The sequence below is a fragment of the Cherax quadricarinatus genome, chromosome 34 (assembly GCF_038502225.1).
Source record: "Cherax quadricarinatus isolate ZL_2023a chromosome 34, ASM3850222v1, whole genome shotgun sequence".
Taxonomy (NCBI): domain Eukaryota; kingdom Metazoa; phylum Arthropoda; class Malacostraca; order Decapoda; family Parastacidae; genus Cherax; species Cherax quadricarinatus.
The window spans coordinates 83,242-104,386 of record NC_091325.1 but is presented as its reverse complement, the minus strand read 5'-3'; the positions used below and the strand labels follow the sequence as shown (position 1 = coordinate 104,386).

The window sequence follows — 21,145 nt, the reverse complement described above, 5'->3', positions numbered from 1 at the left end:
AACATTTTCTCTGTTCATTAATCATGTCTCCAGGCCCCTCATATATTATGCCTGCTTTTTATTTTGAATTTTTATTCACACAAAAAATAGAAGATTTACTGTTATGCAGACTACTGCATTATTGTAAAAGCGGTATAAATAATATCAGAGCATTTGTGAAAGCATATTAGGCCCACCAGTTGATGTGTATTGGACGTGTGATGTGATTTGTTTACTCTCGAACATCGGCAAAAATCGAACATTTCCACTACTTTGAGCTCAATTTCAGGATACTTTTATTCCGTAAACCATTCAGAATCATCTATATTTCTGTAATACATCTACCAAATGAGACCAAGAAAATGAGAATACAGCCATAAATACCATATGAAAATACACCGCAAAGTCGGTGTTTTAAGCAGAAAAATGGTCGGAGTTTTTTTCTCATTATGCACCACTTGCTGCAGGATTTTTTTTTTTTTATAATGCACACACTGACCACTCAAACCCATTCTCTTATATACAATCCTACCAGCTTTCTCCCACAAGATTGGAAGCCACTAGAATTTTGGCATATTACAGGACTAACACTGGCTTGCAAGCTGTAATATTACGGGACTAACAGTGAAAGGGTTAAACCTGTCCTTTATATGTGTACTGTACTAGAAATCCACCCCAAATTTTTTTTTCATGCGGCATATTTTAACCCCTTAACTGTCTAAACATAAATTTATGTTCTCTTACCCAGCACTCCAAATATTTAAATTTTTTTTTTAAATTAAAGAGGGCAATTTTCTGTGTGTGATAAGACCAAAAAAAAAATTTAGGGTCAGTACTTACCGAGATATAATGCCATGAAGGTGGTATTGGACGCTCACCTGACGGCAACATGGAGTCCTGCCGCTTGCAGAAGTGTTGCCAATATACCTTTTTTCTTTTTTTTTTAATTGATATAATTTTTGTTCTGATAATTACAATTTGTAGTAGTTCTTGTGATTTCATAGCCAATCTTTGTTCTGACACTAATATTAGGTACTGAAATAGTACTCCAATGTCACAAACACACTGACAGGTGAACATTTCACCTGCCTTGGTCACATACTATTGCCTATGTGAAGGCTTACTCAGCCCTGTAACAACTTCAGACAGTATTACCAAGGTTGGCTCCTCCTCAGGAAAATTAATGAATAGAAAAAGAAATAATAATTCACAAAGATAAACACTTTATTATTTAGTAATGTAAAGATAAAACATTAAAAAATGAAGGTGTATCCTACTTGAAAGAAAAATAAAAAAATGAAATGGAAAAATGACATTTGAATTCAACGCTAATATGTACAAGTAAACTGGGGTGTCTGGTTGATGTTGACACCGTCTTGTAGAAATTGTAGCCACTGATGATGTGGGCGGGGGGGTCACAGGTGTTGAGTGACAACCCAGCGACTAGTTCTTCACAGAGTCTATAGCCTTGAATAGTCAGTCCAGATGACAGGAATGCAGGTTCTTTACCACTACAAAGATGAGGGGTAGTGTCCTGTACAATTAATCAGGTAGGTAGATTATAAGGTAACGTCCCAAGACCATTTTCAGTCCATCTCCTTCAACACTTCTCGTTGGTTGGCAGGTGACCCGATCTGTCATTCCAAGCTGGAAAGAGAGACAGGTTACCCACTGCTTAAGTAATCACTCTCCATGATAAGTGCAAGATACTTAAAAAAGGTGGTGATTATCGAAAAGTCTTATGTGGAGCTTAAAACTGAAAGGACTAAGTTTATTATTGGTCAAAAGTGAAGCTTTCAACCAATATCCACTAGAATAGGAGCAGAGGCTTGTACTTACAGTTGTGCTGGGAGCTGTGAGTCGAGTGATTACTGTTTGGCCAGAGCCCCACACGTCACCTTTTGGGGTGGGGAGAAAGGGGGGGAAGGGATAGCGGGAGCGAGACTGACCCTACCTTAACAAGCAGCCGGCAATCAAACTATCGTTACCATATACTCGCTCGCTACTCCTATCTGTTGAACTTTTCCCTCACAGTCTAGAAATATATAAATAGTATTTATAGGTTCCAGCAATGTTTTAGACATGCTGGAGTATACATGAAACTCCTTGAAGCATGGTGTACGAGTGTCACTCCACTGCTGACAGTGCAGCAGTGGAGTGACATTTGATGATTGTGCACTGCCTTGGCAGTTTGTCTGTCTATCTAACTGTCTGTGTCTGTATCTGTCTAACTCTGTCTCTGTTTATCTGTCTTCATCTTCTGTCTGCTTGTCTCTATGTCTCAGAGAGAGAGAGAGAGAGAGCAGCTCACAAACTAACAGGTATTATACACAATGGAGAGTCGTCATGTCTGATGCCTGAACAAGTGAAAATGTGTATTACTTGCCAGTCATGCTTATTATACCTTATATCTACTAGCACAGTATAGCACTTTGTCTGGATTTTTTTGGGTTATCCTACGTAATTTACGCTATGTATATTTTATTTGTATGTGTACCTGTGAGACAGAGATAGATACAGACAGACAGACAGAGATAGAGACAGCCAAAGTCAGTCAGCCACCCACCGGCCACCCAGCCACCCACCCAGCCTGCCAAACACATATTGTACATGTTCCAGAATTGTTTCTCTTTACTTAAGGCATAGGTTATAGGACATTCTGGCAGGATGACACTACCAGTGGTATCAGAATTGAAAGGATGTTGCACATGGGTTATTATCGAGGTTTTTGATATTTCCTCGATCACTTATGGCCACATCCATCCCAAAGCCACTATACTCAGGGTCAACATCAGGGAAGTGTTAATACAACATGACATCACTGAATCCCTGGTGTTTGCCATGCTGTTTGCTCTAGCTAGCGTTCAGTTGAACTGGTGCTCCCACAAGGTACTAAGTGGTCCCAGATTTTTTTAATACTGTGCACACTGAGTGTTAAGACCCATTCTATACTGACCAGGCATCTCAGGCCAATCATACCAAATTTGGAGGCAGGAAAAATAAAACATTTATCTATGTTCGGAGCTCTAGCAGTAACAACGTAGATCTATGTTTGGATGGGGTTAATTTGTTGCTTATCTTACGAGTTTAGGCATATCACTATTGAAAATTAGCTTCCGTTGATATTGATCTATGGTAATTGAGATGCTGACGAGATTATTTTTTTTTTTTTATTATCACACTGGCCGATTCCCACCAAGGCAGGGTGGCCCGAAAAAGAAAAACTTTCACCATCATTCACTCCATCACTGTCTTGCCAGAAGGGTGCTTTACACTACAGTTTTTAAACTGCAACATTAACACCCCTCCTTCAGAGTGCAGGCACTGTACTTCCCATCTCCAGGACTCAAGTCCGGCCTGCCGGTTTCCCTGAAACCCTTCATAAATGTTACTTTGCTCCCACTCCAACAGCACGTCAAGTATTAAAAACCATTTGTCTCCATTCACTCCTATCAAACACGCTCATGCATGCCTGCTGGAAGTCCAAGCCCCTCGCACACAAAACCTCCTTTACCCCCTCCCTCCAACCTTTCCTAGGCCGACCCCTAACCCGCCTTCCTTCCACTACAGACTGATACACTCTTGAAGTCATTCTGTTTCGCTCCATTCTCTCTACATGTCCGAACCACCTCAACAACCCTTCCTCAGCCCTCTGGACAACAGTTTTGATAATCCCGCACCTCCTCCTAACTTCCAAACTACGAATTCTCTGCATTATATTCACACCACACATTGCCCTCAGACATGACATCTCCACTGCCTCCAGCCTTCTCTTCGCTGCAACATTCATCACCCACGCTTCACACCCATATAAGAGCGTTGGTAAAACTATACTCTCATACATTCCCCTCTTTGCCTCCAAGGACAAAGTTCTTTGTCTCCACAGACTCCTAAGTGCACCACTCACTCTTTTTCCCTCATCAATTCTATGATTCACCTCATCTTTCATAGACCCATCCGCTGACACGTCCACTCCCAAATATCTGAATACGTTCACCTCCTCCATACTCTCTCCCTCCAATCTGATATTCAATCTTTCATCAACTAATCTTTTTGTTATCCTCATAACCTTACTCTTTCCTGTATTCACCTTTAATTTTCTTCTTTTGCACACCCTACCAAATTCATCCACCAATCTCTGCAACTTCTCTTCAGAATCTCCCAAGAGCACAGTGTCATCAGCAAAGAGCAGCTGTGACAACTCCCACTTTGTGTGTGATTCTTTATCTTTTAACTCCACGCCTCTTGCCAAGACCCTCGCATTTACTTCTCTTACAACCCCATCTATAAATATATTAAACAACCACGGTGACATCACACATCCTTGTCTAAGGCCTACTTTTACTGGGAAAAAATTTCCCTCTTTCCTACATACTCTAACTTGAGCCTCACTATCCTCGTAAAAACTCTTCACTGCTTTCAGTAACCTACCTCCTACACCATACACTTGCAACATCTGCCACATTGCCCCCCTATCCACTCTGTCATACGCCTTTTCCAAATCCATAAATGCCACAAAGACCTCTTTAGCCTTATCTAAATACTGTTCACTTATATGTTTCACTGTAAACACCTGGTCCACACACCCCTACCTTTCCTAAAGCCTCCTTGTTCATCTGCTATCCTATTCTCTGTCTTACTCTTAATTCTTTCAATTATAACTCTACCATACACTTTACCAGGTACACTCAACAGACTTATCCCCCTATAATTTTTGCACTCTCTTTTATCCCCTTTGCCTTTATACAAAGGAACTATGCATGCTCTCTGCCAATCCCTAGGTACCTTACCCTCTTCCATACATTTATTAAATAATTGCACCAACCACTCCAAAACTATATCCCCACCTGCTTTTAACATTTCTATCTTTATCCCATCAATCCCGGCTGCCTTACCCCCTTTCATTTTACCTACTGCCTCACGAACTTCCCCCACACTCACAACTGGCTCTTCCTCACTCCTACAAGATGTTATTCCTCCTTGCCCTATACACAAAATCACAGCTTCCCTATCTTCATCAACATTTAACAATTCCTCAAAATATTCCCTCCATCTTCCCAATACCTCTAACTCTCCATTTAATAACTCTCCTCTCTTATTTTTAACTGACAAATCCATTTGTTCTCTAGGCTTTCTTAACTTGTTAATCTCACTCCAAAACTTTTTCTTATTTTCAACAAAATTTGTTGATAACATCTCACCCACTCTCTCATTTGCTCTCTTTTTACATTGCTTCACCACTCTCTTAACCTCTCTCTTTTTCTCCATATACTCTTCCCTCCTTGCATCACTTCTACTTTGTAAAAACTTCTCATATGCTAACTTTTTCTCCCTTACTACTCTCTTTACATCATCATTCCACCAATCGCTCCTCTTCCCTCCTGCACCCACTTTCCTGTAACCACAAACTTCTGCTGAACACTCTAACACTACATTTTTAATCCTACCCCATACCTCTTCGACCCCATTGCCTATGCTCTCATTTGCCCATCTATCCTCCAATAGCTGTTTATATCTTACCCTAACTGCCTCCTCTTTTAGTTTATAAACCTTCACCTCTCTCTTCCCTGATGCTTCTATTCTCCTTGTATCCCATCTACCTTTTACTCTCAGTGTAGCTACAACTAGAAAGTGATCTGATATATCTGTGGCCCCTCTATAAACATGTACATCCTGAAGTCTACTCAGCAGTCTTTTATCTACCAATACATAATCCAACAAACTACTGTCATTTCGCCCTACATCATATCTTGTATACTTATTTATCCTCTTTTTCTTAAAATATGTATTACCTATAACTAAACCCCTTTCTATACAAAGTTCAATCAAAGGGCTCCCATTATCATTTACACCTGGCACCCCAAACTTACCTACCACACCCTCTCTAAAAGTTTCTCCTACTTTAGCATTCAGGTCCCCTATCACAATTACTCTCTCACTTGGTTCAAAGGCTCCTATACATTCACTTAACATCTCCCAAAATCTCTCTCTCTCCTCTGCATTCCTCTCTTCTCCAGGTGCATACACGCTTATTATGACCCACTTCTCGCATCCAACCTTTACTTTAATCCACATAATTCTTGAATTTACACATTCATATTCTCTTTTCTCCTTCCATAACTGATCATTTAACATTACTGCTACCCCTTCCTTTGCTCTAACTCTCTCAGATACTCTAGATTTAATCCCATTTATTTCCCCCCACTGAAACTCTCCTACCCCCTTCAGCTTTGTTTCGCTTAGAGCCAGGACATCCAACTTCTTTTCATTCATAACATCAGCAATCATCTGTTTCTTGTCATCCGCACTACATCCACGCACATTTAAGCAACCCAGTTTTATAAAGTTTTTCTTCTTCTCTTTTTTAGTATATGTATACAGGAGAAGGGGTTACTAGCCCATTGCTCCCGGCATTTTAGTCGCCTCATACGACACGCATGGCTTACGGAGGAAAGATTCTTTTCCACTTCCCCATGGACAATAGAAGAAATAAAAAGGGACAAGAGCTATTTAGAAAAAGGAGAAAAACCTAGATGTATGTATATATATATATGCATGTGCGTGTGTGAAGTGTGACCAAAGTGTAAGTAGGAGTAGCAAGATATCCCTGTTATCTAGCGTGTTTATGAGACAGAAAAAGAAACCAGCAATCCTACCATCATGCAAAACAGTTACAGGTTTTTGTTTCACAGTCATCTGACGAGATATTTATCTTAATTTGTCATGACTCAACAGTAAATCCTCATTATAACAGACTAATTGGGGAGATTGTCTGAGTGTCTGTTAAATCAGATTAATGTTAAAAATATTACTACCAATAAAACACACAAAAGTATTCTACTCTATATATAATACAGTACTGTGCACTGTTTGCAGATATACTGCAATAAATATTGAAAATAATGGAGTTAAAATTACATTTTACCCAGTGCATTTTGCCCATAATTTTAAGTCTGTTTTATTAAGTGAGTTTTGATGTATATGTGATGAAGTAACAGCACTTCTCCTCATAATACATAAATAAAAAGCATATATTATAGTACAGCATTTTAATGATACAGTAATTTATTTTTATTATAAAAACAGAAAAATTATAAAAGTAAGATGTGAAAAATTAAATACTATGAAAAATTTATTAAAAAAGTTTCAAGAAATAATTTTGATGCAGAGATTATATAATGATAAACAAAATGATGGCATAAGTTAAACCAACAGGTGTCTATGGGAGGTGCCGGTTTAGTTCGGTGCATTGACACAAGCGGTGATGGAAGGCTCGTCACAGTAGCACATTCATCTGGGGTTATCTCAGTGCTTGACACACGAACAGGACATCTTCTTTCAACGTGGAAACCTCATGAAGGAGAGGTACTGTAATCTTATTTTTACTTATGAATACATTATTTATTTTGTTTGTATTTGTAGCACTTGCTGTATTTTTTTTTTCAACACACTGGCCGTCTCCCACCGAGGCAGGGTGACCCAAAAAAGAAACACTTTCACCATTATTCAACACTTTCACCATCATTCACACATAATCACTGTCTTTGCAGAAGTGCCCAGATATGACAGTTTAACTGTCATTTCAAGCAGCCAATATCCCAAACCCCTCCTTTAACCCATAAACGGTCCAGGCAGATCTACATTCACATGTGTAGTGTCTATGTACTCCTTGAATTCCTGCACATATTTTTCAGCCGCTTTGTGGTCCGAACTGGCAGCCTCACCATGCCTTATCACACTATGAATGCCACTACGCTTCTTAAATCTCTCAAACCAACCTTTGCTGGCCTTATATTTACTCACATCACTAGTTGCTGGCATTTTTTTAATTAAATCATCATGCAACTTCCTAGCCTTTTCACATATGATCGCTTGAGAGATGCTATCTCCTGCTATCTGTTTCTTGTTTATCCACACCAATAAGAGTCTCTCAACATCTTCTACCACTTGCGATCTGTTTTGAAAACATAGTTGCACCTTTGGCAAGAACAGCTTCCTTGATTGCCGTTTTCTTGCCCACAATAGTAGCGATGGTTGATTGGGGTTTATTATACAACCGACCAGCCCAGAGACATGCACTCCACTTTCATACTTAGCAATGATCTCTTTCTTCATCTCCATAGTAATTCTCACCCCTTTTTGCTGTAGGGCTGGCACTAGAAGCTTTCTTGGGGCCCATTGTGGCTTATTTTGCAGGTGCAATCACTACATAGGCTGTGACAATATGAAATGTTCCAGTTGTATGTTTGGAAGTGGCTGGCTTGTAAACACTGGCACCCACGGAACAAGTGAGGCGCGCTCAGGCCAAAGTGGACGCGTCTCGTACGGAACGAATAGCGCTGGTCGGGTTTTTAAGCACTAGTCGAGGCAAAATTTTTGCATTAAAATGTATTGCTAGTCAGATTTATCGTTAATCGATGCCATCGCTGGTTGAGGGTCCACTGTACAGTGGACCCCTGCATAGCGACTTTAATCCATGCAAGAGGGCTGATTGTTATGCGAAATGGTCGGTATGCGAATGAATTTTCCCCATAAGAAATAATGGAAATCAAATTAATCCGTGCAAGACACCCAAAAGTATGAAAAAAAAAATTTTACCACATGAAATATACATTTTCCTACACACAAAGAGAAGGATACATGCACAATAGTAGAGTAGTACATGCACAATATATATTGTGCATGTACTACTCTACTAAATGAAGAATAAATGACACTTACCTTTATTGAAGATGCAGCAATGACTGATGAGACACTGTGTCCTGGGAGTGTCTTTTCCTCCTGAGTACTGTAGGTCCTGTTTGGCATTTTCTTCCAGAACAGGCCTTATCACACTGTGTATGCCACTACGATTCTTAAATCTCTCAAACCAACCTTTGCTGGCTTTAAATTCACCAATATGAGCACTAGTTCCAGGCATTTTTCCCTGTTCACCTGGGTGTTAGTCGACTGGTGTGGGTTGCATCCTGGGAGACAAGATTAAGGACCCCAATGGAAATAAGTTAGATGACACTGACTTTTTTGGGTTATCCTGGGTGGCAAATCCTCTGGGGTTAATTGTTTCTTGGTATTCTCAATAAGCCACACCAACAACGGTGCTACAGCAGCAGCAGCAGCAGCAGCTGACAGTGCTACAGCAGCAGCAGACGATGCTACAGCAGCAGCAGATGGTGGTACAGCAGCAGCAGCAGCAGACGATGCTACAGCAGCAGCAGACGGTGGTACAGCAGCAGCAGCAGCAGACGATGCTACAGCAGCAGCAGCAGCTGACAGTGCAGCAGCAGCTGACAGTGCAGCAGCAGCTGACGGTGGTACAGCAGCAGCAGCAGCTGTACCACCAATAGTAGCGATGGTTGATTGGGGTTTATTATACAACCTGGCCAGCTCGGAGACACGCACTCCACTTTCATACTTATCAATGATCTTTTTCTTCATCTCTATAGTAATTCTCACCCTTATTGCTGTAGGGTTGGCACTAGAAGCTTTCTTGGGGCCCATGGTCACTTATTTTCCAGAAAAAATCACCAAAAACACTGTAATAATAAGAACATAAGAACATAAGAAAGGAGGAACACTGCAGCAGGCCTGTTGGCCCATACTAGGCAGGTCCTTTACAATTTATCCCACTAACAAACATTTGACCAACCCAATTTTCAATGCCACCCAAGAAACAAGCTCCGATGTGCAAGTCCCTCTCAAATCCAACCCCTCCCACTCATGTACTTATCCAACCTAAATTTGAAACTACCCAAAGTCCTAGCCTCAATAACCCAACTAGGTAGACTGTTCCACTCATCAACTACCCTATTTCCAAACCAATACTTTCCTATCTCCTTTCTAAATCTAAACTTATCTAATTTAAATCCATTACTGCGGGTTCTCTCTTGGAGAGATATCCTCAAGACCTTGTTAATATCCCCTTTATTAATACCTATCTTCCACTTATACACTTCGATCAGGTCTCCCCTCATTCTTCGTCTAACAAGTGAATGTAACTTAAGAGTCTTCAATCTTTCTTCATAAGGAAGATTTCTAATGCTATGTATTAATTTAGTCATCCTACGCTGAATGTTTTCTAACGAATTTATGTCCATTCTGTAATATGGAGACCAGAACTGAGCTGCATAATCTAGGTGAGGCCTTACTAATGATGTATAAAGCTGCAGTATGACCTCTGGACTTCTGTTGCTTACACTTCTTGATATAAATCCCAGTAATCTATTTGCCTTATTACGTACGCTTAGGCATTGCTGTCTTGGTTTAAGGTTGCTGCTTACCATAACCCCCAAGTCCTTTTCGCAATATGTATGGCTAAGTTCTACATTATTTAACTTATAAGTGCTAGGGTTATGGACACTCCCGAGCTTCAGAACCTTGCATTTATCTACATTGAACTGCATCTGCCACTTTTCTGACCAAGAGTAGAGTTTGTCTAAATCCTCCTGAAGTTCCCTAACATCTACGTTTGAATCAATTATCCTACCTATCTTCGTGTCATCGGCGAATTTGCTCATATCACTAGTAATTCCTTCATCAAGATCATTGATATATATTATAAACAACAACGGGCCCAAGACTGATCCCTGTGGAACGCCACTTGTTACTGATCCCCACTCGGATTTAACCCCATTTATGGACACTCTCTGCTTCCTGTCTGTGAGCCATGATTCGATCCACGAGAGCACCCTTCCCCCAATGCCATGAGCTGCCACTTTCTTTAACAGTCTATGGTGCGGAACTCTATCAAAAGCCTTACTAAAATCTAAGTAAATAATATCAAATTCTTTATTGTGGTCAACAGCCTCAAAAGCTTTACTGAAGAAAGTTAATAAATTAGTTAGACAAGACCGGCCTCTTGTGAATCCATGCTGAGTATCCTTAATCAAGCTATGCTTATCGAGATGGCTTCTTATAATCTCAGCTATAATTGACTCTAGTAATTTGCCTACAATTGAGGTCAGGCTTATTGGGCGGTAATTTGACGGTAACGACTTGTCCCCTGTTTTAAAAATAGGAATTACATTAGCCATCTTCCACATATCAGACACTACACCTGTTTGAAGAGATAAATTAAAAATATTAGTTAATGGTTCACAGACTTCCATTTTGCATTCCTTAAGAACCCTTGAGAAAACCTCATCAGGACCCGGTGACTTATTTTGCTTCAGTCGGTCTATCTGCTTCATAACCATTTCACTAGTGACTGTGATGTTACATAATTTATCTTCTTCTGATCCACTATAAAAATTAATTACCGAAATATTATTAGTGTCTTCCTGTGTGAAAACCGAGAGAAAATAATTATTTAAAATCGAGCACATTTCATTCTCTTTGTCAGTAAGATGCCCATAGTTATTTTTAAGGGGACCTATCTTATCTCTGACTTTTGTTCTATAGACCTGGAAAAAACTTTTTGGGTTAGTTTTAGAATCCCTAGCAACTTTAATTTCATAGTCCCTTTTAGCTTTTCTTATCCCCTTTTTAATGTCCCTCTTAATGTCAATATACTGATTCATAAGATGACCCTCGCCTCTTTTGATACGCCTATAAATTCCTTTCTTATGCCCTAGTAGATATTTCAGCCTATTATTCATCCATTTTGGGTCATTTCTATTTGATCTAATTTCCTTATAAGGAATAAACGTTCTTTGAGCAGCATGTATTGTGTTCAGAAAACTGTCATATTGATAGCTCTCTTCGTTACCCCAGTCAACAGATGATAAGTGTTCTCTAAGCCCATCGTAATCTGCTAAGCGAAAATCTGGGACTGTTACTGAGTTATCCCTACTATCATACTTCCATTCAATTCTAAATGTAATTGATTTGTGGTCGCTAGCACCCAGTTCCTCTGAAACTTCTAAATTATTAACAAGGGATTCATTGTTTGCCAGAACTAAGTCAAGCAGGTTATTACCCCTTGTAGGTTCTGTCACAAACTGCTTCAAAAAACAATCCTGAACTACTTCTAAGAAATCGTATGATTCTAAATTCCCAGTCAAGAAATTCCAATCAATATGACTAAAGTTAAAGTCTCCTAGAATTACTACATTATCGTGCCTTGTGGCCCTAACAATTTCCTCCCATAGTAGTCTCCCCTGGTCCCTATCTAAATTTGGGGGACGGTATATCACACCTAAAATTAATTTTTCATGCCCCTCTGAAAATTCTATCCAAACAGACTCTGTATGTGTTACTTCAGACTTAATACCCGTTTTTATGCAACAGTTCAAGCGATCTCGGACATACAATGCCACCCCACCCCCCTTCCCGACACTTCTATCTACTTGGAACAATTTAAAACCCTGAATGTGACATTCTGCAGGCATGTCCCGACTTTTTGAATTAAACCACGTCTCAGTAATGGCAAATACATCTATGTTACCTGCACTAACAACTAGTCTCAACTCGTCCATCTTATTCCTAGCACTGCGACTATTTGTGTAATAAATATTTAATGACCCTCCTCTCTCTTTACCCTTCCTGCTCCTTTCTGTTATTCCACTAAACCTATTACTGTCCTTGTCAATTAGTGCCACTGGCTTTCCAATATCCACCTCATTTTGCCTATTACTAGTTCTCTTAGTACTCATGTTACTACCCTGCGACTTCACAGTTTTCCCGCCAAAACCCATACCACTAACTATTCCTAGTTTAAAGACCTAACAGCTCCCTCCACTGCAGTTGCCAGTTGTGAAATGTTCCGATTGTATGCTTGGATGTTACCGTGGAGGCTGGCTGGTAAACAATGCCACCGGCGGAACATGTGAGGCTGGCTAAGGGCGCACATTGGACGCGTCTCGGACGAAGAGCAGTGAGCGGGTTTTTGGGCGGTATGCGAGGCAAAACTTTTGCGAAAAAAGCGAGCGGTATGTGGATTGTACGGTATGCGATGCGTATGGTATGCGGGGGTCCACTGTATATGAAAAAATTTGTCTGCATGGAGAGTGTGTGTAGTATAAAAAAAAAAAACTTCTGAAGAACACTGTAACATATGTTGACAGGTCCTTCTCAGACCCAACCCATCTTATCACATTGCACTACTACTACTCTTTTACGGCTTACCACCTGACTCCTGCCATAAATATACTTGTTTCTTATTCTCTTGTTTCTTGGCTGGCCAAAACCCTCACTCCCTTTCTTGGTACTTTTTCTCCTGCCCACCTTCGTCACTCTCAAGACTTCATCGAACGGGTTCACTCTCTCCCGACCTGTAAGATGCTTAGTCTTGACGTTGAGTCCCTCTTCACTAATGTCCGTCCTGATGATGTCCTTAATTTTCTTAGAGAGAATGCCAATGAAGGGTTACTTTGTCTCCCTATACCTACTGATGTCTTCCTTGATCTTATCTGCCTTTGTGTGGATTCAAATTCCTTTTCCTTCCAAGGTAAATATTATTCTCAAATTTTCAATGTCGCTATGGGCTCTCCTCTATCTCCTCTTCTTGCTATCTGTACATGAAATACTTCAAGACTGTTCTTCCTACTATTGATGTGCGCCCTTCACTCTGGCTCCGCTATGTAGATGGCATCTTTGCTCTTTGGCCTCATGACTCTAGTCTCTTCCAACCATTTCTTGATAATCTTAATAATCTTGCCCCTTCCATTAACTTTAAAGCTGAATGGGAATCTAATTCCTTGCTTCTTTTCCTTGATGTTCATGTCCACCGCTCAGATACAGGTTTTGTCTTTTCCGTGTACCGCAAGCCTATGCACAGTGGCACGTACATTCACTACTTTTCTTATCATGCTTCCTCAGTCAAGAAAAGTGTTTTTATCTCCCTTTTTCTCCATGCCCTATGCATTTGTGATCCTCAGTTCCTTGAATCAGAAATTTCCACTCTTCATAATTCATTATCCCATCTTGGCTACCCTTCGCATTTCATAGACTCTGCCTTCTCACGTGGTAAATGGACTTTCTTCTCTCCCAAACTCTCCACTCCTGGGAACTCTCCTGTCCTCTGCCTTCCCTTACTTTTCCAGTCTTTCTAATCTCAACAACTCTCTCCGTTCCTTAGACATCAGACTTACTTTTCGCCAGACTAACGCTCTTCACACTAATCTAGTTCATACCTCTCCTCCCTCTATAGATACTCCTGGTGTCTACTCTATTTCATGTTCCTCCTGTCCTCTTCAGTACTTTGGAGAAACTTGCCGATCTCTTTTTGACAGACTTAGGGAGCACAAAAGTAGTGTTAGGCTTGCCAACACCAACAATGCTCTTTTCTGTCAAGTCAGAGATCACAGTCATCCTATTGACTGGTCTTCTGCTAAAACTGTCTACCCTACTTCTAACTTTTCACCATTTGGTTGAATCCTCCCTTATACACAACTTTCCTTGTACGAATCTTAGTCTTGGCTTTGTCTCTGTAGATGCCTTCCTTTCCCATTACAGGTCTCTCTCCACATTAGCTAGGGTTAGGGGATCAAGAACCTCGCGAAAGTTGAAAAATCGCTAATGTTTGGTGCCCAAATATATTGTAGGGAAATATAATAATAGCATTTACTTAGCCTAACAATATTGCTTCCTTAACCCTTTCAGGGTTGGTACTGTACTAGTACAGCTTGCACGCCAGGGTTAGTGCCGTACTAGTATGCTTAAATTCTAGCACCTTCAAATCTAGCGAGAGAAAGCTGGTAGGCTTACATATGAAAGAATGGGTCTATGTGGTCAGTGTGCACAATATAAAAAAAATCCTGCAGCACACAGTGCATAATGAGAAAAAAAAAGTCAGACTGCATTTTCTTATGGTATTTATGGTTGTATTCTAGTTTCCCTAGTCTCATTTTATAGAATGGAAGACATATTACAGAAATTGAGATGATTTTGATTGGTTTCACAATGAAAAGTACCTTGATATTGAGCTCAAAGAAACAGAAATGTTTGATTTTTGCCAAAGTTCAAAACTAAACAAATCATGCCATGAGTCCAATACACGTCAACTGGTGAGTCTGATATTCTTACTCAAGTGCGCTGATATTATTTATACCATTTCTACACTAATGCAGTAGTATGCATAACAGTTAATCTTCTATTTTTTTTTTTTTTTTGTGAGAATAAAAATTCAAAGTGGAAAGCAAAAGAAATGTAAGAGGGGCCTGAGGACATGACTAATGAAGAGAGAAAATGTTATTTTAGTGCCAGGAATGTCTGTCTTGTTTATTCTGGACCCTATTTGGAAATTGGCAACTTTTGAAATTTGTATGAAATTGACAAAATTGCCAATTTCTGACCACTTTATTTGATAGTTGAAATCAGTAAATGGGTGATTTCTTGTACTCATTTGATAGAAAAAGTGGAGTTCTAGCGAAATAGTTATGATTTTTGTCGACTGGTACATTGGAATTGGCCAAAAATAGGGCTCAAAGTGGGTGAAATCGCCGATGAGTAAATATTGTTGAGACCACTAACTTCGTGAGAGCATAATTCCATAAGTTTTCCATCAAATTTCATACTTTTAGTGTCATTTTGATCGAAAAAAGATTATCATTTCATAAGTTTTTTTTTTTTTTTTTTTTCAAAAAATTTTCTACCCTGAGAACAAGTTTAGGAGAGGGCCTCTTGACCCTGAAAGGGTTAACCTATTGAACCATGAACAATCATAAAACACATGAAAAATCATAAAATATTGTACAGTGGACCCCCGCATAGCGATATTAATCCGTGCAAGAGAGCTCATTGTTATGCGAAATTATCGTTATGCGAATTAATTTTCCCCATAAGAAATAATGGAAATCAAATTAATCCGTGCAAGACACCCAAAAGTATGAAAAAAAAAAATTTACCACATGAAATATACATTTTCCTACACACAAAGAGAAGGATACATGCACAATAGTAGAGTAGTACATGCACAATATATATTGTGCATGTACTACTCTACTAAATGAAGAATAAATGACACTTACCTTTATTGAAGATGCAGCAATGACTGATGAGACACTGTGTCCTGGGAGTGCCTTTTCCTCCTGAGTACTGTAGGTCCTGTTTGGCATTTTCTTCCAGAACAGGCCTTATCACACTGTGTATGCCACTACGATTCTTAAATCTCTCAAACCAACCTTTGCTGGCTTTAAATTCACCAATATGAGCACTAGTTCCAGGCATTTTTTCCTGTTCACCTGGGTGTTAGTCGACTGGTGTGGGTTGCATCCTGGGAGACAAGATTAAGGACCCCAATGGAAATAAGTTAGATGACACTGACTTTTTTGGGTTATCCTGGGTGGCAAATCCTCTGGGGTTAATTGTTTCTTGGTATTCTCAATAAGCCACACCAACAACAGTGCTACAGCAGCAGCAGCTGACAGTGCTACAGCAGCAGCAGACGATGCTACAGCAGCAGCAGATGATGCTACAGCAGCAGCAGACGGTACTACAGCAGCAGCAGCAGCAGCTGACGGTGGTACAGCAGCAGCAGCAGCTGTACCACCAATAGTAGCGATGGTTGATTGGGGTTTATTATACAACCTGGCCAGCTCGGAGACAAGCACTCCACTTTCATACTTATCAATGATCTTTTTCTTCATCTCTATAGTAATTCTCACCCTTATTGCTGTAGGGTTGGCACTAGAAGCTTTCTTGGGGCCCATGGTCACTTATTTTGCAGATAAAATCACCAAAAACACTGTAATAATACGAAATGTTCCGATTGTATGCTTGGATGTTACCGCGGAGGCTGGCTGGTAAACAATGCCACCGGCGGAACATGTGAGCGTGGCTCAGGCCGCACATAGACGCGTCTCAGACGAACAGCGTTGAGCGGGTTTTTTAGCGGTATGCGGATTTAACGTTATGTAAGGCCAACGGTATGCGGGGGTCCACTGTACTAGTGCCAGCTCTTTGGTAAAGAAGGTGAAAAAGACTATAGAATTCAAGAAAGAACTCGTAGCAGAGTACCAAAGTGGAGGAGGAAGAGAGAGGGAAGAATGTGCCTTCTTCAGTGATTCTACAATATGTATGATACTAGAGCAGCACGAGTCAATAAAGGCTATAGCACCAGCCAGTGATAAAGTGTAGCATTAACAGTGTAGCAAGTAAGTTAAGCGATTAATCGATAGAAAAAGGACAGCACGAATCTAACTCCTCCAATGTTGTTGGAGTTATATAGGGCGACTGACAACACCGCCGTCTCTAGTCTCTACTGCCTCCACCACCACTATGTACGGCTTACGTCTCAGTGGTCCTTATACACCCAACACCAACACAACAACACTCGTGACATAATGACATTTTATTCATTCTAGAGTATATATCATGTTTCTGTGTTATTAATGTTGTTTATTATGTCATACTAGATGAACTGTGATAGATAAACAAGCCATAGAATTGATATTAGTGTCCTATTGAAGGACTATCCTGTCCTGTCTCCAAACAAACTCTGCCACCACCACAATTCCTAACATATGTAATGACATTTTAAATATGATTGGGAATTCGGCTGGGAATTCGCAAATGTTCGAAGCCCGCAGAAGTGGAAAATGTGAATGTTGAGGGAGACCTGTACATTGTAAAATGCTCCAAACTTCAGAACACCTGTGACTTAACCTGATTCTTTTTTCCCCTTTCTTCTTTGGGTTTTCTTTCTTCTGCCTTGGGTATTTGTCCTTCATTATTATTTCCCCCCCTCTGTGTTCTTGCTCCTACCCTCTGTGGGCCCCTAGCTTCCTTGCAGTGCTCCTCTTTCTTAGTATTATTTGACTGACTCCACTACCATTACTACTTCCTCCACCACTACCTCTCTTGCTCCTGTCAATGTCTGTTGGCCTATATATACACTCCCTCCTCCTCTCCTTTTTGTTAGTGCGACTTTGTAAATTGTCCAAGTCGGACCGAAACGTCGTCGTAAGCTCCTCTCTTCTATGTGTGGATTATTTGTGTATTGTTCCAGTCACGGTATTGTGCCTTTTTTTGTTATCTCTGGATTAGCTACTCATGGTGAAACATTTCTTCTAATAAATGTTCTGAACTGTACATAAGTGTCTCTCTGCATAACGAGACAGACTGAAGTAAAAAGTTTTATATCTACATGTTCCAATACTAATAATATGATCTTTATTGTCAGGTGCTTTGTATGAAGTGGTACAAAGATGGTACATTCATCAGCTCAGCCCTGGACCAAACCGTGTCAGTGTGGAGTGTGGATGACAGTAAACTCAAATTCACCCTCAGGTAAACCTTCATGTAATTATTTCATATTTCATAGACCTTAATGATATGACAAATATTGAGAAGGTAACGAAATAGATGCATCTGTACTGTCTGAACTGTGTGTGTGTGTAATCCAGTTAAGTCTTAATCATCCAAGACAGTGCCTAACCAAGTTTGTTGTAAATGACATTCACTAAATTTTCCATCAAATTTTGTGCTTGTGGTGTCATTACCTTCAGAAAAAGGCTTTCTTGCACTTCAGATTTTTTTTTTTAAAGTGAACCCTCAGAGCAATATTAATTTTGGGGGTTTGAACAGTGAATGGTGTAATGAATGCTGTATATACTGTACATATTAATTACAAAGAACAGAAAGTACAGTAGAGGGAAGTACAGATGTGTATAAGCAGGCAACAACTGAACTGTCTCCTCTTATTCTCACAGTCCTATTCACTCCTACCCTCTCTCACATTGTATCTAACACAATACTCTTTATACAGGAGGGCCACGCTTTGCAATACTTCATTTATTCAGCCTTCCTAAAATAAATATATTCATCACTCACTATAAAGCTTTATTGCTCACTTAATATATGATAGAGTAAACATGTTATCAGGCTTTTATATGCATTTGAAAGTGAAAAAAAAAAGCTATGTTTCACTTTACAGTGTTTTCGCTTTACAGCGGTAGCCCAGAACCTAACTTGCTGTATAAGCAGGACCCTCCTGTATGAGTGTATCATATTATAGATGGTATATAATATCAACAAGTTGATAAGACACCTGTGTAACACCTGAGTATCTTTATTGCTAAAATGTTTCACCTGAACAACAGACTTCTTCAGTCAGTTGAAGAAGTTTACTGTGCAGGCAAAATATTTCAGCAGTGAAGATACCAAAGCATTAGGGTTAATGTGCCTGAGTAAATAGCGTGGGAAGGTAATCGAGAGGTATATAAGGGAGGGTGTAGTGGGGGAGGGAGGTTATATGAGTGGAGCTACCACTGTCCCCATACTTTACCTGCTGATGTGTCTAAAACGTCAGCAGCAGTAGAAGCTAATTATAATAAAAATTTGGAATTTTATTGTTCTTGAGTGCCTGTTTTTTCAAGGAATTCACAAATGCACGCACGCACGCACACGCACGCACATGCATGCACGCACGCACGCACGCGCACACACACACACGCATGCACACACGCGCGCGCACACACACACACACACACACACACACACACACACACACACACACACACACACACACACACACACACACACACACACACACACACACACAGAAATACAACAAAAATAATGAAAAAATACCAAAATTTTATTTTCAAGAGTGACAGTATGATCATTATCATTTGCTCTGGAAAAAAGATGTGCTTTCAATTTGAGACTTGAAAGCATGATGAAATTCCTGACTCTGAACAGACACTGGCAACCTGTTAAACAATCTAGGAGCTACATAGGAAAAGGATCTTTCTGCTTCCGGCATTTTAGTCGCCTCTTACAACATGCATGGCTTACAAGGGAAGAATTCTGTTCTACTTCCCCATGGAGATAAGCAGAAATAAACAAGAGGGGGAGCTAGAAAGAAAATAGAAAAAACCAAGAGGGGTTTGTATATATATGCCTGTACATGCATGTGTAGTGTGACCTAAGTGTAAGTAGAAGTATCAAGACTTACCTGAAATTTTGCATGTGTATGAGACAAAAAAAAAAAACAGCAATCCTACCATCATGTAAAACAATCACAGGTTTCTGTTTCATACTCACTTGGCAGGACAGTACCTCCCTGGGCAGTTGCTGTCTACCAACTATCTAGAAGTTATTCACAATTATTAATTGGTTCCAAAAATGCCACCATCATTAATGTGGAACCTCATAAGTTGGAACATCATCAGTCAAGACCCTGTTGCAGTGAAAATACTAACCATGGGTATCACTCTCCCTTTGGAAATTATGATGGGAAAAAAAGAGCAGGGTGTCCCATTCAAATGAGAATTTGTAGTCATTAACCCTTTCAGGGTCCGTCCCGTTGATCAATGGCTTTACGTTGAGTGTCCAAACCGTAGATCAACGCCAAAATTCTAGCGCCGTCAAATTTAGCGTGAAAACGCTCATAGGCCTACATGTGAGAGAACGGGTCTGCGTGGTGGGTGTGCGCCATAAACAAAAAATCTAGGCGCCCGCATAGCATTGTGGGAACGCCGGCTCAGTTACCCTTGTTCACCATGCCTCGTCGCAAGTCAGCTCTCACTCCCCGGAAAATTGGGACTCTCCTCTTCCTATCTGATAGTTCTGACATTGATGGAAGTGGAAATGAAGACGAATTCTACGGCTTTGATCAGTTAGTGACTGAAAAGAATGACCAGGATATCGATAATAGTGCAGAAAACCCTGACGATCCTCAACCTTCTACCTCTGGTGTGGGCACTCGTGACTCACGGTCAGTTGTTCCTCATCGCAAGAGAAAACTAATATTTTCGCGTGGCCAGGCCTCTGACTTCAGTAATGATGATGATAGTGACGTGGACTGTGATTTTATTGCGCTCAACGATCAATCGAGTAGTGATAGTGAGGAATCATATTCACCAGTGAAGCGTCGGTATGTTCGCCGCCGCATGCGCTCGGGTAGTGTACCCTATGCTGTGCCCAGGGGACGGAGTACATCCCGGAGTACATCCCGTGGCCCAACACCAGTTTTAGGTAGTGATAGTGAGGATGATGTGGCTACACTTGGCATGGATAGACCACAGGCATCAGTGGATGGTGTTAGTGGTGATGGTAGTGGCACCGCCATGCGTGACTCACGAGGCCACGCTGGGACCCACGCTGCTGACTCGTCAGTTCAAGGACAAAGCGGAGCGCCAGCCACCAGCCCACCACAACCACAACCACCCGCACAACCAGCCTATGATGTCCAGTATCCACCAGCAAACCGTATGTGGGATTGGCAGCAAAATCCCAATGTTGTTCCCAAGCCTCACCACTTTGATGATTCTCAAAGTGGAATTCT

The 21,145-nt window shown here is 40.5% G+C and overlaps 1 protein-coding gene across 3 annotated transcripts in view; it reads left to right on the top strand.

Annotated features, from left to right (window-relative positions):
- Wdr81 (WD repeat domain 81) overlaps nt 1-21,145 on the top strand; it is a 203,454-nt gene that overhangs the window by 169,254 nt on the left and 13,055 nt on the right. For all 3 annotated transcript variants that reach the window (XM_070091060.1, XM_070091059.1, XM_070091061.1), the window contains 2 exons: nt 7,195-7,344; nt 18,038-18,144. In XM_070091060.1, the coding sequence (XP_069947161.1) occupies nt 7,195-7,344; nt 18,038-18,144 (257 nt within the window). The remainder of the gene's footprint in view (nt 1-7,194; nt 7,345-18,037; nt 18,145-21,145) is intronic.